This window comes from Choristoneura fumiferana, chromosome 27 (assembly GCF_025370935.1).
Source record: "Choristoneura fumiferana chromosome 27, NRCan_CFum_1, whole genome shotgun sequence".
Taxonomy (NCBI): Eukaryota; Metazoa; Arthropoda; class Insecta; order Lepidoptera; family Tortricidae; genus Choristoneura; species Choristoneura fumiferana.
Genome location: NC_133498.1, coordinates 4,978,626 through 4,996,113, shown reverse-complemented (window position 1 = coordinate 4,996,113; position 17,488 = coordinate 4,978,626). Strand labels below are relative to the sequence as shown.

The window sequence follows — 17,488 nt, the reverse complement described above, 5'->3', positions numbered from 1 at the left end:
CCTCTGGATTTTTTCTCAGAATAGACCAGAATATTATATTGGCCTATACAGTATAGGCCAATATAATATTCTGGTCTATTCTGAGAAAAAATCCATAGGCAGTATAGGCTATACTACTTGCATAAATATCAAAACTTTCCAGTACTCCCTCTCTCATAGCTAGCGTCTTTCCTCCCTTCGTCTTGGGTAAAATGGCTCGTTTTATGCTCTTGTTGTACAATCTACTATTTTTTATTTATATAATCATATCAATATTAAAAATCCTCTGAAGGAACTACTTGGTAATTGTCCAGAGAGTAGTAACACGTTGTTTAACGTACAGTACAGACGAATAAATATAGATAGAAGATTGAAATGTTAGCAAAAGTGTTTGTGCAAACATCTTACACAACCTGCCGACCATACAAACCTCATGTTTGTATTTTCCTTGTTGCAACACAATTTTCAAGGGAAAGCGCTGACACATGACTGATTCATTTTTAATAGACAAAGGCTAGATAGCCATACAATCATACATTTTTAAACATCCTATCCTGTATATCCTAATCCTACTATAATCCTCATAAACGCGTATATGAATATTAATGTATACATACATTCATACATGACTGTAACTTTCCAACGTAAAAAATACGAAAAGGATTTCCAATCTGGCAAACATAAAGCTTATAAATTATAAACTAAGCAATAGGGCATATTAAAGCTCTGCGCAGGGGGCGACACTAGCGCAAACCTCCATCCATGACAACGTCAGTTCTCTTTATATTCTGTCACCATGACAGTAGTTCTGACCAAAGAGTATCTACATAAATCATGATATATTTATTACTAACAAAATAACATGATATTATGATATTTTGAGTCGAAGAACTGATAACCGCTGGGGCAAACGAGTTCTTGAGTGGAGACCGCGAATCGGCAAGCGTGGCGTAGGACGCCCTCAGACTAGGTGGAGCGATGATCTTCGCAGGTTAGCTGGCAAGAACTGGATGAGACTGGCCGAGGATCGTGCTCAGTGGCGTGCAACTGGAGAGGCCTATGTCCAGCAGTGGACTAAGATAGGCCGATGATGATGATGATGATGAACATGATATTTACATAGTAACGACTAACGATAGAGCTATATTTCCAAAATGTTAATTGTAATAATGTAATATTATGGCATTTAAGATACTCAGAAAACTGTTTACGGTTTTGTGCTAGTGCTGTACTCTAAATTGCAGTAATATTCCCTATATGTAGAATTTTACGCAGATGAAGTCTCGGGCCCAGCTGCAGCTAGCATACTTAATCATACAAGCCTTGCCAAAGACAAGGTATGTTTCTATTCTGAAATTTGATTGTCATTTTTATTACTATTTCATTAAATACCTTATTATTTTCAATTTTTAGCAATTTGAACGGATCCGTTATGCCCAAAAGATAACATCCCGTGGCCATTTTACCTACTCCATATAGTAGTTAGCATTGGATTTCACGGATTCAAAATACACTGCTAGTCACTAAAATAACACTTCAATTGCCAAATAAACGATTATTAGCATACTCTTTTTTTATTTAGCTTGCACATGTAGAATTATATACTTAAAAACACCTATCATGCGTCCTGTTGTAGGGCTCAGAACCTTTCACGGAGTGTAAAAAAAAGTTTAAAAGAAATGAATAGTGGCCAGTTGCATTGGCCCTAAAAATTAAGATGCATTGTCTATGCCATTCCAAATTCAAATAACGTATGACGCGGTTCGCGTGCGCGCGCAACCTTGGCTAGGACTGCATTAAGGCTGTATTTTAAACACCCATTCGATAAACAAGTTTTTAATAGATAAGTACTGTCGCTAGATAAATGTTTAGTGTTTAATTTAAATAGAATCCATAAAGTTTATTTCGCAATTGAAATTTATGTTTACCTATTTATTAATAATAAAATGGTAATTTTTCTTGTGAAGCCGCCGTAAAAAGTGGTTCTGAGTAGAGCTAAAGTTTAGCTAAGTGCTATAGGCAATTTATCATTACTTATGTATGGTGGCGCCATCTCTTAGTTGTTCTGTTTTACTGCTGGATTTCACTGGGTGGACCAGGGTGGACAATGTCTTTTTGGCGAACGCTCCACCACGACCACGATAGAGTTGCCAGATTTCAGGGTTTATCCACAAGAGTTGGGGATTTTTAGAGTAGTTGTTATTGAGAACTTAAATAACATTATGGAAAGATTATAGTTAAAAAAACTCTAGAAAGACAAATGTAGCCTGTTGTGGTGTACAGAACTAAAATTAAGTAAATTTTCTAAGTTGGGAATTAGATTTGTCTATATGGTCACATTATTATAACATCCAAGTTTTTTACCTGTTATTTAGTTTTTAGTTCTCTTATCAACAAAATATATATATTATCTAATATTCTAAAATACAACAGAAGCTCTTTATAATGAACTCCACACTGTCGGTCATTGCTGTCCTTGGCAAATTTAGGTGCATTTACTTTGGTATTAAAACCTAGTGGTCGCAGTGGTGTTGAAGTAAACTTAAGATTTACGGTTAAGTCATGTGCCATATGGCGCAATACAATACAGAAGGCTACCGTTCTCCCTTGTGCAGGCATGATGTCACTGCGGTTTAGTACAGTCATGGCCCGATATAATCAGTAGAAATTAAGGGAGCGCCACTTTCTTCGCAAATGTTACAATACACCAGCATCTCGCCTCAGCTTTGCACTGGCGTACTAATGTGAGATCAAATGAGATCAAAATTAAAAAAAAAATGGGATTGTCATACTAATTCACAGATAATAAATCGCATTTTTCAGATACTTAATAAAATATTGGGCACAATTACGTAACAGGGGGTGTTGTTTGTGTTGTATTGTACTGTAACGCCTGAATCCATACAGTTTTTTACAATTTTTGACCATCTTGCACTAATATTTTTAAGATAATGATTTAAAAATCGGTCCCCGTTTTCAAGACTAATACTGCATATTCTGTGACACAACTTTATTACGGGTAAACCAGGATAAGCAAGAACCCGCATTATAACCTAGTCTCAGTAAACCATATTTGTACTCATTAAGGAAATGACTGGCGCATTTATTGTGCAAAGGTTGTGTGTACTGTACTGTGAGGTGAGCTTTTACTGTATACTGCTGTTTGAGTAGAACGCTACATTTCTAAAAGGCTTGAAGCCCTTGTTAAGTTGGAAAGTATTTTAAACGAACAAGTTTTAAAACTCCGTAAAATTCAGCTTAGGGACTATTTTTACAAGATTTTATTCAACGTTTGTAACAAGTAGAGATGTAAGTTTGTATATTATTTTGCAAAATTAGCAAACCATTTTTCGAACATTTCTTGGTATTATTCAGCTGAAATTTGGCATGATGATGTATGTCTGGTGTTGATAATCTGGAGCCTGGAGGTGAAATTCTGGTAGTCCACCAGCCTAGTGGTTCCGGGATGGAACTCTTCGACGGTGACTGGCTTCAACTTGGATTTTGGTATGAGTACGTAGTTTGAATGTGCAAGTACAAAAAGATAAGTACCTACTGTTTGTGGTTTTTTTAAATATGACTGAAAATCGCGAAAGTTTAAAACATTATTATAATGCAAGTACAATCAACAAAAGTGCAATACGCAATAAAGCATCTTTAAAACTTAGCAAGCTTTGATTGGCCAGTCCTAACTAGTTTCGCCTGTTCAAGTCATTTGTCTCTTTCTGGTACGCAGAGGAGTGGCATTACGCATCTTTATTATCATCCAACAACAAATACAGCGGAAGTGTTCGATCAGGCCCGAAACGCTTGTCATCGGCGTAATCCTTGACTTTCCCCCCTTTCACCGCCCCCCCACGTTATCTAAGCTGTGAAAGTTTTTTTGCGCTGCGCACGATTATTTTTTTCGTCGCTCTCCAATTTGGGCAAGGCTTGCTCGCAGACGGCCGCCGCCATTTTGAAGAATTGACGTTCGTTTCAGGATGTCCAGCTCACAGGATCTCCAGACGGCGATTGTTAATACCGGATGTGACATCAATATGGCTAGCATAATGTAACCAACCCTGAAAAGTTAAAAACCCAGGGGGCTATATAAACGGATTTTGAATACTGGCCTCAGCATACATTCTAAATGAGCAGCAAAGCCACGGGCGTTAGCTAGTTAATTACGATTTTCTTGTCCAAAGAAAATTAAATTTCGTAAATTACTTAAACAAAAACAGATTTACGATTAGATTGAAAAAAAAAGAACAACTCTACTTTTCTTACGCATACATGTACTTCACGCCTCTTTCCCAACGGGGTAGGCAGTACAGAGACTACATCCTTCCACTTGCTACGATCCTGGCATACAACTTTAGCTTCCTCTACATTTATCAATCTTTTCATGTATGCACGTCGGTTAAGTCTCCTGACCCGACTTTTCTTAGGTATTAAATTATAGTTTTAACTCTACCATCGTACCTATTCCTGAACCAAATTCTTTGCGTTGTTAAAAGCTAGCTCTTTTTCAGGCTCTAAAAAGTAAGTGAAACATTAAAAACGTCCATCAAAATGTCTATTAAAATTCTCAGCGTTAAAACGAAACAATAACTCAGTATTATAGCATTAAACAATTGGAATGCAACAGTTAAAACATCCGTTATAACTAATGTTATTCTTTTTTCAAAAGCTTCCATGGCAACACCGAAACACACGCACGGCACTTTCCAATTGTGAAAGTTGCACGCCTGTGTGTGTGGCGAAAAAATTTAATTTTAAATTTCGAACGCGGAAGTTCGGTTATCGACACCGCGCTAGAAGTTATGCCAGTTATTCACTTTTAAGATGGGTTTAGAAAAAAGATTGTGGACTATTCTAAACTCAAAAAAAATGGTAAAAAATGCAGGCTTATAGAATAGGCACACAGACTCGATATAGGTCTGTGGTTAGGCACACAGACCTATAGGTCTGTGGCTAGGCATAAGGTATTAAATATCGACGTCGATCGTTTTTAAATCAAAGTCTATTTCGGTAGCATTGTTTTGTACAGGAAAGTGTTAAAACATGAACTTATTCAGTTTCAAAAATAAGTACAGTCAACGTCATAAATAAGTGATCATTTATGTACCTTGTCGCTTTTCGTCGTTACACAATTTCGTATGGCTTTTCAAACATGACGTTAAAGTGACAAGGTACATAAATGATCACATATTTATGACGTTGACTATACAACAGACTCTTACTCCGTCGCAATAAGGCAAACAAGACAAGGTAACATATTTTTGGGTGGTTATTTTTGTGATACTTATTTTCGCACTTGACTTTACTGGGTACAAGTTATAGCTTAGTGTTCATAATAAGTAACGTATGTTAAAAAAAGTAACTGAGAAGCTGATTGTAGACAACAAAGCAATTTGCTAATTTTGCAAATTTATTTCGCAAACTATGAAAGTTCAAAGAGAACGTCTCATTACTCGAACAATAGTCTGAAAGTTTACAATCTTTGGGAATTAGACAAAACATAATTAATAATTACCTGGCATTAAACATAATTATATTTATTACGTAATTATAAACATGCAACAATTTCCTTGTTTAAATTTAAAACTTCCCACCAAAATACAGAGATGGCGTGGTGAATCATCCCGTGATAATTTTCTGAAACTACCATTTTATCGCAGCAATTAATTACCGGTGGCGCTACCATCTAAGACTAACAAGAAAGTTGTATAGAAGCAGCTTAGTTCCATTTTTGACCACCAGTAAATTAAAAGTTTGTAGAACTTTCCTTACTAAATGAAGCTAGGTATAGTAATAAAAAAATGGTGATAATGAAAAAGCTTATAATAATATAATAAATGTTATTGAGTAATATAGCTACTGTAATAAATACACTTGAAAATTTTGGCATTATTTTTTATCCAGTAGGTATATAGGAAAGTAGGTATTTAGGTATTTTAACTAAGCTTAGGTACATGTACAGTGATACGCACTTGTGGGCATAAGAAAGGAAATCTTTAAGAAAGCAGCCTTTAAAAGAACTTAAGGAAAAACCTCGGCGCCACTATCACGAACAATGACGAAACTTCATGATAACAGATTGAAAACAACTAACAAAATAGCATTTGACAGATTTTGCGTAACGACGCTTGGTAGTCACCGACCACGTTATATTGACCTCTATCTACCTTTCATTATCTAATATTAGTTGGCCACGCATCGCTAGTGTAGGTCAGGTTACGCTGGACGCCGTTGCAAGATGGCGGGAGTAGACATATGTTCGGGCGGCGGAAACGGCCGAAGTTCGCCGAACGCGCTCGCAAGTGGGTCACACGGACACACGCACACATGGACGTGCACGCAAGCACGCAGCGCATCGTATCTCGTGACGCGGCGCGAGTTTTTTGTATTGACACATTATGTGATTATGTATTTGCATTCGGCGGTATAACCTTTTTCTTTTTTCGGAAAAAAAAAACTGCTAAAACTTTTCATATTAATATTACCTTACATGACTACATACTTACCTAGTAAATAAACAATCTGACCTATGTTTTTATTAAGTAGCTATTTACGACACTATATCCAATTGTTATTAAATTTAACTTGTTTTTTACTAACCCCCGACGCAAAAAGAGGGTTGTTATAAGTTTGACCGCTATGTGTGTGACTGTGTCTCTGTGTGTGTGTCTGTCTGTCTGTGGCACCGTAGCTCTTAAACGGGTGGACCGATTTGAATGCGGTTTTTTTAAAATTGAAAGCAGGTTTTCTAGCAATGGTTCGTAGACATGTTTTATCAAAATCGGTTCAGCCGTTTTTGAGATATTGAACTTCGAAGTGACAAAGTCGGGGTTTTCTTACTTTTTGTTGGTTAGGTTATTTATTTTTCAAAAGTATTTTTCAGTAAAAAAGACAAGTGAAAATAGTTTTTTATTTTAATACGAAAGTAACTGTTTCTGTGTGTCCTTACCTCTATACGGTAAACCGGTGAACTGATTTAGATAAAATTAAGTATGGAGATAGTTTGAGACAGAAAAAGTCAGTGTCAACTCAATTCGATATCGTTCTGCAAATAAATAGTTACTGGCAACATAGTATGGATTTCAACTACAAATCATTAATAGGCCAAGGCAATTTAAGTTACTCGAAAACTTGGAAGTATGAAATGAAGTTAAGCAGATGAATCCTTACTAGTATTAAGAGTATAAATGTGAAAGCCAGTATATTTGTTTGTTTGCCCGCTTGACGCTTAAAGTACTCAATCGACTGTTTGTATACATCCGACTCGATGCGTTTTCTTGTTTTAACAACAAGAAAAAACATCGCTAGAATCATGACTCTCTTGTTTGTTCGAATAAAAGTTGTTCCATCATCTCAATGTATTTTAAAAGTCCATACTGACAAAGTTTTTCATCGCCTCTTTACCCTTAGGTTTAGAAATTTTAACTTTTGCATAGAGGTTCTCTTTATGTTGCAGAGCAGACGAGAAATAAGGACGTTACAGATCTTGTGATATTGTCATAGATTCCGAATGGGATGAAGTCACGGGTGCAAGGGGTCATAATCATAAGATAAACAATTGAAAAGTCCGGATAAAAAGCCCAATTTCCTTCAATCGATCCTCATAATTTGTCGCAATTTTGGTTATTTTTTCTCAATCGTAGCGTAGAATTAAAATGTCATATTATTACCAATTTTGTGTACTGTAGATTTCCAATTCTTTTTATAAAACTATTTAAAAGGAATGACTTTTTTTTTTAAGAAAACTGATCATTTACAAAATCCGGCCGAAACAAATCTAAATATCCTGAGATCTCGATACACATTTTGAAATATAGCCCTAAACGCAATTTAGTCTATATAAAAGCATTCACGCTATTTATCTGCGTACGGCAAAAGGAAGAAGTTTCTATAATTCTCAAGTCAAATAGAACCAATAACAATTTCATCTGCATTTAAAAACAATTATTTATAGACGACATGATTCATATTAAATTGACATGGTATTCATTAAACTTCTATAGATTTATTGGTTCGACGGTCAATGAACGTTTATGATTTTAAAACCTTGAATTGATACAGGCATTACAAAACATTTAGTTGTCAAATGTAGTATTGTTCAATTTAGTGTACTGACTACATTCTTTTTAATAACGTTGATACTCGTAAACATATATTCGGAGATAGTTAAGTGAGCGGTAATGATAAAAAGATAAATTTATTCTTATTTTTGTACTCTTAAATTTCATATGAACGAAATATGTATACAAACGATATAGGTATGTACACGATCTCTTGTTACCAAGCCTTTTATAAGTTTTTTTTACATTTTATCTATTATTTATTTACCTACCTAATTTGATCACAAGTTATATAATTACTGGCCTCGCTTTTACAAGCTTTATTTAGAATACAATGTTTCTTTGTTTTGATTAAATCTTGCAAGTCTAATTTCACATTTCGCCCACTTATACTTAGTTGTGAAAAAACTAAATTTTCTTAAAAACTTATTATTGAAGTAAACGTCAGTGATATCACAGAATAGATAGATAATAGTTGGTGATACTACAGAACTGACGGTTGTTATGTCCTGTATATATTGAGATATATTTTAGATGGATTTGTACTTTAATTAAGAAAAACAAGTGAACTTCATAGTGATATAAATATAAATATCATGGGACACTTGACATTAATTGACCTAGTCCCAACCCAAACTAAGCAAAGCTTGTACTATGGATACTAGGCAACGGATAAACAAATTTATTAATGATGAAGTACTTGTTTATAAAGAATATAAATTATTCAACAACGATCCTAAAAACGCCTCAGTAGGCTCACAAACATGTCGATAAACAGCTAAAATTATAATTATTACGGCATTGACCAATTTTGCGTCATTAAATAGTTAATTTATACAGATAGTCTTGTCGTTGGCCTAGGCTTGGTACTAAACACTGGCGGTATACTAATAAGCAAACAAACGACTAAACATACTAGGCACGTAACTTAGTTAAGTAAGAGCTTGAAATGTCTGTCTAAAATAGTGTTGCGTAGAGCATTCAATTCGCTGTCTCTTGGTAAAAAATGTAATGAGCATTTTAACAAATAAAATGTATCTTTAAACGAGCAATTCTATCTATTTATTTATTTCGGTGATCTCGGAAAAGGCTCTAAAGATTTCGATGGAATTTGGTAGCTACGTAGGGGTATCTCTGGGAAAACGCGTATCTTCGAGTTTTAGCCCGAGAGACGCTCGGTCGCCGAGGTGCCTTGTTATCAGAGGAGCACCAAAATGAAAGCGGTGTGATAGTTAGGAGTGATTTGGGCTGGAATTACGATGAATTAAGTACCAAGTCTAAAGAAAGAGATGGCTTTTGCATTGCTGGATAACATTGTATATACATATGTATATTGTATTATAATAAAATACTCACTATGAAGTGCAATAATAAAATGAGCTATAAACTGAGTAGAGTACTTACATGTAAATATCAATAGTTGTTCTTGAATGAATTAGAAGCTATGCATTGAAATAACTACCGATTATTACTATAAAGTTACGATTAATTAAATTACACACGGGAGAGCTAACTATATAACTGTATAATTTATAATGTAACAAGTGGAGCTGTCGTTTAGCTCAAATTTTGGGCTCTGCAGAAAATCAGCGTCGCTGCACCCACTGTGTAGCAACACATGCTGAGTGGAGACCCTTTTTCGGTGACAATTGGTGTCATCACCGTACAATTTATTATAAATTATGCTGTATAGTAATATATTATTGTTTTTTGCGTTTGGTGGTGGTACTGTTGGGACCGTTAATAAATCATTTTTCTTTCTTTCTTTCTTTATTTATATCAAAGTGTACCAAACCTAGTTATCTCTATTAATAGTGTACCCGTAACGTATGTGTCTTAGATAGCATAATATTATCTTTATCCGTATATGCTAATACTAATATAAATATTTTATAAAGTGATAAAGTTGACGTGTTTCTAAATATTTTAGGATATTATAATCTCTGGAACTACTAAACATATCTAAAAAATCTTTCAGTTAGAAAAATACCCTATTTCTGAATAATGCAGGTTTATTTTTGTCCCGGAAAAGTGAAAAGTTCCCGCAGAACGCGGAGTATTTCCGGGAATAATATAGTACAGAATCATACATATATCTATCCTACATTGTAAATAACACGCTTATATGTCGCTATCAAATCAGTAACGCGTAAGTATACTTTGTTTCAAGTACTGACATATCATTTCAAGAGCACATTATATAGTATATCATGTTAGCTATCCACACATAAAAATAGCCCCATTGAATGAAGGAAATATTACTATTTACTATGACTGTTTATGTCACAGTGATTCATCGATGTACATAAGTTATATATTATATAACATAGTATATGTGCGTTCCCACGTAATAGCGATATAGGTGACTGTGGTAGCGTAGGTCAGGTTTTTGCAACGGGTTTTGCGCGTTTCGTACGACTACAGTTACGTATTGTTTTTTTTTAGATTACAAATCATAACGTGATTGTAACTGCGTGAATACTATTACGATAATATGACTTGCATTAGCTGCTTTATAACTACATATAACTATTTTATAGACTATGAATATTGAAGAGGCTTTATTATTCTGAAACTCGGCTCTAGCCGATTGGTAATAAAGTTATTTATTATAGCAAGTAAAGAGCATTACCATAAAGTAAGTCCCGCGACTTCTACGTTGTAACTCATTATTTCGGATTACGGCTGAATGTCACCTGATCAGCCACTGATTCTCGATGCTATCGAGATTTGTCTCGATTGCGAGATTTAACAGAACCGCGCTCGAATTTTACAATACAATACAATGACTCGTTATTGTATACCACAATATAGTACGCACTACGAAAAACTTGAAAAAATTTCAAGGTACGCAATAGGCGGTCTTATCGCTTCAGAGCGATTTCTTCCCTGCCAGAGATCTTTACAATAAAACAAATAGGGAATAGATTTTAACAGCTGGTGCTTTTTTTGCAAATTACATAAAACTAACCATACATACATATAATATAATAAGCACAGGTTAGGCCGCTTATGGAGTACTGTTCCCATCTCTGGGCTGGAGCACCCCAGTATCAGGTTCTTCCATTTGACCGCATCCAATGTAGGGTTGCTAGATTGTCGGCAACCGGGCACTCGCTGACCGGCTTGGTCCTCTGGCTACGCGGAGGGATGTTGCATCTCTCTGCATCTTGTACCATATATATCATGGGGAGTGTTCAATTGAATTATTCGGATTGTTGCCTGCAGCCAGGTTTGACTACCGCACTTCGCGCAGGCGTCAGTCATTTCATCCTCACCACCTTGATGATTGGCAATCTAGCACCGTCCGCTTTAAGCGAAACTTTTTTAAACGCACGGCTAAAGTACGGAAGCAGCTTCCTGGGACGGTGCTTCCGGAACGGTACAATTTAGGGATCTTTAAAAAAACGAGCCTATCAGACTCTCGAAGGACCAGCAACGCACCTGTGATACCCCTCGTGTTGGCATATAAAAATATAAAAATATATTTATATATTTACAATAAATAATCGAGGCTCATGCAAAAGGCTTTTACGGTAAAATCTGACGATAGAAACCAATCCTCTAAGGACCCAGTATAATAAGGCCCGTTAATATTTTTAAGCCAAAAAAATTGTTTAAAATGTTATAAACAAGGGACAAAGCTAAATCAAGGTGAAAGCTAAGTCCGCGTAGAAAAAGAAAAATGGGCCGGTTCGTCATCTCTTCGAAATTTCGAAAAATCCCTTCTTAGTACACTTCTATGATACTCAAGGAATATATTATGTCAGCATGTCTCTAGCTCCACTGGTTTTGACTGTATGTTGTGTGTTCATTAAATAATCAGTAACGTATGTACCTCATCTTTTATACGACCAGAGGCCGTATTGTCTAACGCCCTGACGTTCGCAATCGCATTCACCATCTTTTTCTACCCTCGTCTTATACTGTGTTACGGAAAGAAATGGTAAAAATGATTGTGATTCCATGTTTGTTAGAGAACAAGGCCTCTGCGGGGCTATTAAGAAAATCAAAAATCGAAATTCGTGTCTTTTCGTCCCGCTATCGCTTATACTATTTAATACGAGAGTGAGAGGGACGATACAACACGACTTCAATTTTCGAATTTCAGAGCAGGCCCTCTGCTTAAGTAACTCGCTTTTTATGTGACAAATTCCGTAGCCAATTAGGAATTTTTAATGTCGTTATAAAGAAAATAAATACGTAAAAAACTAAAAAAACTAATGTTTATTTGATCTGGTCATGATTTAGCTTTTTCCTGTTTTAGAGATGATACTTGTTGAGCGAGACGTGATACTTAATTTATGTGGTTTTCCGGTCCGTCGCGGTAAGAGTTCACTAATTTTTTTATGTATATTTCTATTACCATGTTTTAAATATTATATTCATACCCTCCGTTAATTAAATCAGAACGTTTTTATGGTTCCATGCCTTAATGACATTAATAAATAAATAAATAAAAATAAAAATATATAAGAATACAAAAGATGACACGTATTACTGAACATCTGTCCGGATGTCCGTCTATCTCTATCACAGGACTCTACCTCAAGAGCCGTAATCAAGGGGTAATTAAGAAGAATCCTTGTAAAACAGAGTTTTTTTTTCTTGTACCTATCTCTGTACCGTGTTAACATATAAAACTCAAACTGAATGATAATTAATATAAATATACTATATATACATGGATATAAAATGTCCTTAGCTTCCGACCTACTAAAACGGGCAAGCGGTTGGAGTGTTCCTGACACTGTTCAGTCGTTTGGTTTTTAGCCAAAAGTATAATTTAGCTATTTAACTAACATTTTTTATTTAATTATCCATAACACCACATTAATTTAAGTTCCAAAAGTCTAAAACTCGTACAAAATAAACGTAGCGCAAATAGCAAAAAAAAAATTGAAAGGCGCTCCGAAGAATTTTCCTTTTCAGTGCTTTTAAAAGTACTCATTAAGGTATGAAGCCCGCATACCACAAAAGATTAGGGCTCACACACGCGCAGTACTCACACGCCAGTGTCCGTGTGACCACGTGTCAGCACACATGTGTACGATGCACACATGTAGACGTGTGTGATGTAATACCCGAGTTGACGCCTCACAGACATTTTTTATGTGCTCTGACGCAACCTTTAACCAAAGCAGAGTTATTTGTTTGTTTATATTACAATTTATCGATATGCTTTTAAATCATTATTGAATTTTCTATTGATTCCGGCATGATGTTTTTAATGCCATGTATGTATTTTTTTAAGGAAGTGTAAATATTAATAAATAAAATAAGTATTATATAATATTGATAAAATTTAGCAACAAAAAAAAATATTTGTGTGTAGTAAAGTAAGCTGTAAATATTGCACTAGTCATTTAAATGTCAAATTGTTTATAATAGTAACGAATTAGTTAGTTTAATGTTTAAAATAGTTTTAAATTTAACCTAATACGTTAGAAACAATGTTGATATCTAATAAATTTAATCTCAATCACACAGAAATTGAATCTTAATTGGAAAAACAAACTATACTTGTAAATAGATATTTCTACAACAACATACATGCTATGCTATTTTTTTGTTGTTGTATTGTATTGTATGTTGAGCTGAGATCTATTTAAAAAAAAACTTGCTTAAGGTGATTTTTGGAGACGATGAATCATTTAGCAAAATTTCACCTCTAGGAATACGCGTTTGTGCAATTTAGCAAGCACTGAACTAAAGTTGGTTGCTTGCCCGAGTTCATAGTCGGTTATTTCTTTTTTAAATAATTCAGAGATGTATTATAGTCTCTGAATGTCAAAGTAAACTAATTTAATTAATTAAGAATAATAAAATAAAACATTATACAAAAAACAACTTAAACCTATACCTACAAACTAAGGCTTAATCATCTAAACTATAAACTAAGCTATACTAAATTACACTAGTCATCCGCACAAGCAAGTTATTTCTTAGATTTTCTAATTTATGTTTTTTTTATTCATTAGAGGTAAGCATAGCTGTGACCAGCAAACTTATATCATGTGTTAATTTACTGACTTTTACTAATGTATTGATTTTTTGTTCAGGTCTTGTTATGAAAATCGAAGTTCGTGTCGTTGCGTCCCTCTGAGTCTTATACTATTTAAAAGAGGTATGGTATGATACGAACTTCGATTTTCGAATTTCAGAGCAGGCTCTCAGGGTCTGATAACCTTGAAATCACAATCGTTTTCACCCCTTCTTTCTGTCACACGTTATAAGAGGAGGGTAAAAAGAGTCAGCACGTTAGACAATACGGCATTTGATCATTCCATAAAAATAATAAAAAAATATTCAATCGAAATATGTTTGTGTGTTTAAGTTTTCCTTTCTTGTTTAGGTTAGCTTGAAAAAATCCCTTTAATGGATAAGTTCGCCTTTGTACTCTTTTTGTTTTGTTTTCTTTTTGTATTATTTTTGTGTTTTAAGTATAATTTTTGATTTCATAAATAACGTATTTTTTTACTTTACAGGTAAGCAAGCGGTTACGAGAAACAATCAATCAAAATGACCGCGCCTTCAACAACAGGTATTCACAAAGAAAAACTTATTAAATCACTGACCTATAAATAAAATTATTTTTCAACAAAAAAAGGAATCTGTGTGAACCGCGCCTTATGATGCACGCCTTACTACATGCACACAGTTACGTATATAACTGTAAAGCAAGGCTGCACACATACGCAACAAGGACAGGTCAACGCACTCCGTTGCCTTGCGTGAGAACGAGAAGTACGCGTCAAGTCACGAGTTGGAACGGGACGGGTATCTTTCCGTCGTTTTCCGCGTTTTAAACGGGGTTTTAATGGGTGCGAATGAAATAGTAGCGCGGTGCGAGAGGGATAACTATCTATAAATATTATGAGTGTTATTTCACTTCCTTCGCTGTGATGCAATTTTACTGTAAAATATCTATTTTAAGATAAAGCTTGGTTAAATTTAGTTCTATATTGTTAAGAAGAAACATATTAACTATAATAAAATGTGTGGATTGATAATAAGAATTAGGTAACACAATTTCATGACGATAAGGTTAATTATTGTTTTGTGTAGCTACTTATCAATTTCGTCCTAGTAGTTTATTATAATATTCTAGAATGTATACATCTGGTTGTAAAAAAAAACTGAAGTAATGAATCAAAATAACTAATTAAAGGGGTCATACTCATACTGCGCCTTTTTCCTTATAAATAATTTGCTACAATTTGCATGACACCGTGACTCAGGTGTGGAATTAAATTATTACAATTCATAAATTCTCCTTTGCGTTGAAAATTCAAGTAAAATAAAATAATTCACTGTAATAATTATTAAAAATCACATTACTAACACATATTATCATTTTATTTACTAATGTTTTGCAGCAGTTTAAAACGTGATAAAACACGCCATCTATCGTCAAGTAGCGAAACTTCGAATTTGCGGTAGCTTATCGCAACGTCCCAATTTTGCGCATTTGTCACAACAAAACCGGAAACAACACGACATTTACCAAGAATACCCACAATTTATCCTCCTTTAGGCGTTTCGAGGAAAAATCAATAGAAAAAAACCTTGCAAATACGCATGCCCTAGTTTTTACTTCTGCAGAAATGCGACGTTCTTCTTCGTTTAACAAATTTAGCTATCACGGTGGTCAAATTTGTAACTACAGCAACTCTTTACAAATTCCTCGTATTCCTTTGACCACTAGCGCCACTGCTGACTCCGTACTAAAGTTGGTAATGCTGGCTGAAAAAATCAGCAGGCCCAAACACGTGTCGTGCCAAACCGCATGTCAGTGAACTTTCGAAAACCTGGCCCGGCAACAATGCAACCGACAAAATGCACCTAAGAGTCAACCCACAAAAGTCCAAAATAACTCTTTCACTGTTAAAAAAAAAGTCCAATTTTGAAAATTCAAACACACACTTACGCTCTTTTGGTCGACTTTCAAAAATCTAAAGACGCCTACACACCATAGTGTATCAAAGACGCTTCAGTGTAGTAGTGATTATACAAAGAAAGTACGTGCGAGCTTTCTCTGTGTTAAGTTACACAACTTCAGTTTTCGCGTCTCTCTCGCACGGACCGCATATACTATCGCTATCTCGCTCCCTCGTACTGTTATGTAATAACGGTTGTTGTGATAGTCGCGTAACATTTTTCTCTTAGCACCGCTATATAGATTTTCTTCAGCTAGACAAGACTGCTGCCTCAAAAAATACTTTGATACCGCTGAGAAACTAGAGTTGTCAGTTTGATGTGTATGAAGTTAGTTATTTATAGTTTTTAGTTAGCAATAGGCCTATGCATCTAACCATGCACTTCTAAGCATGTAGCGTGTACGTGCCGTGTCTGTGTGCGTGCGTTGGCAGTGTGGGCCACGTCTGTAGTCATTTCCTAGTTGGTCCCCCGGCCCGCTTGCAACACAATGTGAGCGGGTCCTAACATTGCGCGCGAAATTCAAATTAAGAATTATTCGAATTACGAGAGTGCTAGTGCTAAAAGTGAAATAACACGTTATTTTTTTTAATAACCAGTTATTTTTGTGAAGTGCCAGTTCTATTTGGATTGTTAAGGAAGGATGAGGTTAGTTTTGGGTTGTGCACAACTCTGTTATTTTTAATACTCGAAAGGCAGTGATGCAACTGTTACGTTATAACGTTATTAACTTTCTTTTGAGCGAAAAATGTTTATTTATCACTCAATTTGCCAGTATTTAAATAATTTAATCGTTAACGAAACTCAAGACATAATTTTACTTAAATTATAAAACTGAGTGACATTATTAGATAATTTTACGACATTAGGTATTATAATTAATTATTTCATTCCGGTTACGTTAAGTATAAAAATAATATTAAAATTCAGGAAATTATACAATACGTGGACTATTTATACATATACCTATTCGAGTTAGTAGTTAGCATTAGCAATGTTATTTTAGTGAAAACTAGGAAAGAATAAGTAAATAAAATACCGATTGATATCAATCATTGATTTATGAAAAGTAAATATTTTTTTCAAGCAATCCACCTTAACTTGATAAAAAATAAACTTATAGAAAAGATAAAAATACTAGACGCCAAATAAGCAAATAGAACTTCACGAATTCACGTAAAAACCGCAAAAGCAGTGTTTATACAAAATGATAAAAAACACTATATCTTGGTTTCGCTATAACAGGGAGATAGCATAGCATAGTGTGCATACAATACACCATTCATGATAACAACATACCTAAAAAATAATCGAATGGAAAAACTATAAAAAAAACTGAAGACTCTAAAACTTTATCATTATAAATAAATATGACTAATACAAGGATTTAATTGACACGTTAATTGGAATTGGACGCTTTATTTATTTTTTAACATATACATGGTATGTATAAGATGTTAATTAAACGACTGAAAACCTGAAACTATTTTTTTCACAATAGAGTGGAT

The 17,488-nt window shown here is 34.6% G+C and overlaps 1 protein-coding gene across 10 annotated transcripts in view; it reads left to right on the top strand.

Moving 5' to 3' along the window:
- The window catches only part of Hr3 (nuclear hormone receptor 3 ROR-beta), a 145,551-nt gene that overhangs the window by 52,716 nt on the left and 75,347 nt on the right, over positions 1–17,488 (top strand). Inside the window, exon 1 of one of the 10 annotated variants that reach the window (XM_074108706.1) lies at positions 14,550–14,586. The exons of the other annotated variants lie outside the window; for them this stretch is intronic. Coding sequence (XP_073964807.1) covers positions 14,565–14,586 — 22 coding nt within the window. The 5' untranslated portion in view covers positions 14,550–14,564. Of the gene's footprint in view, positions 1–14,549; positions 14,587–17,488 lie in introns of those variants that run through there. 10 annotated transcript variants of the gene reach the window in all.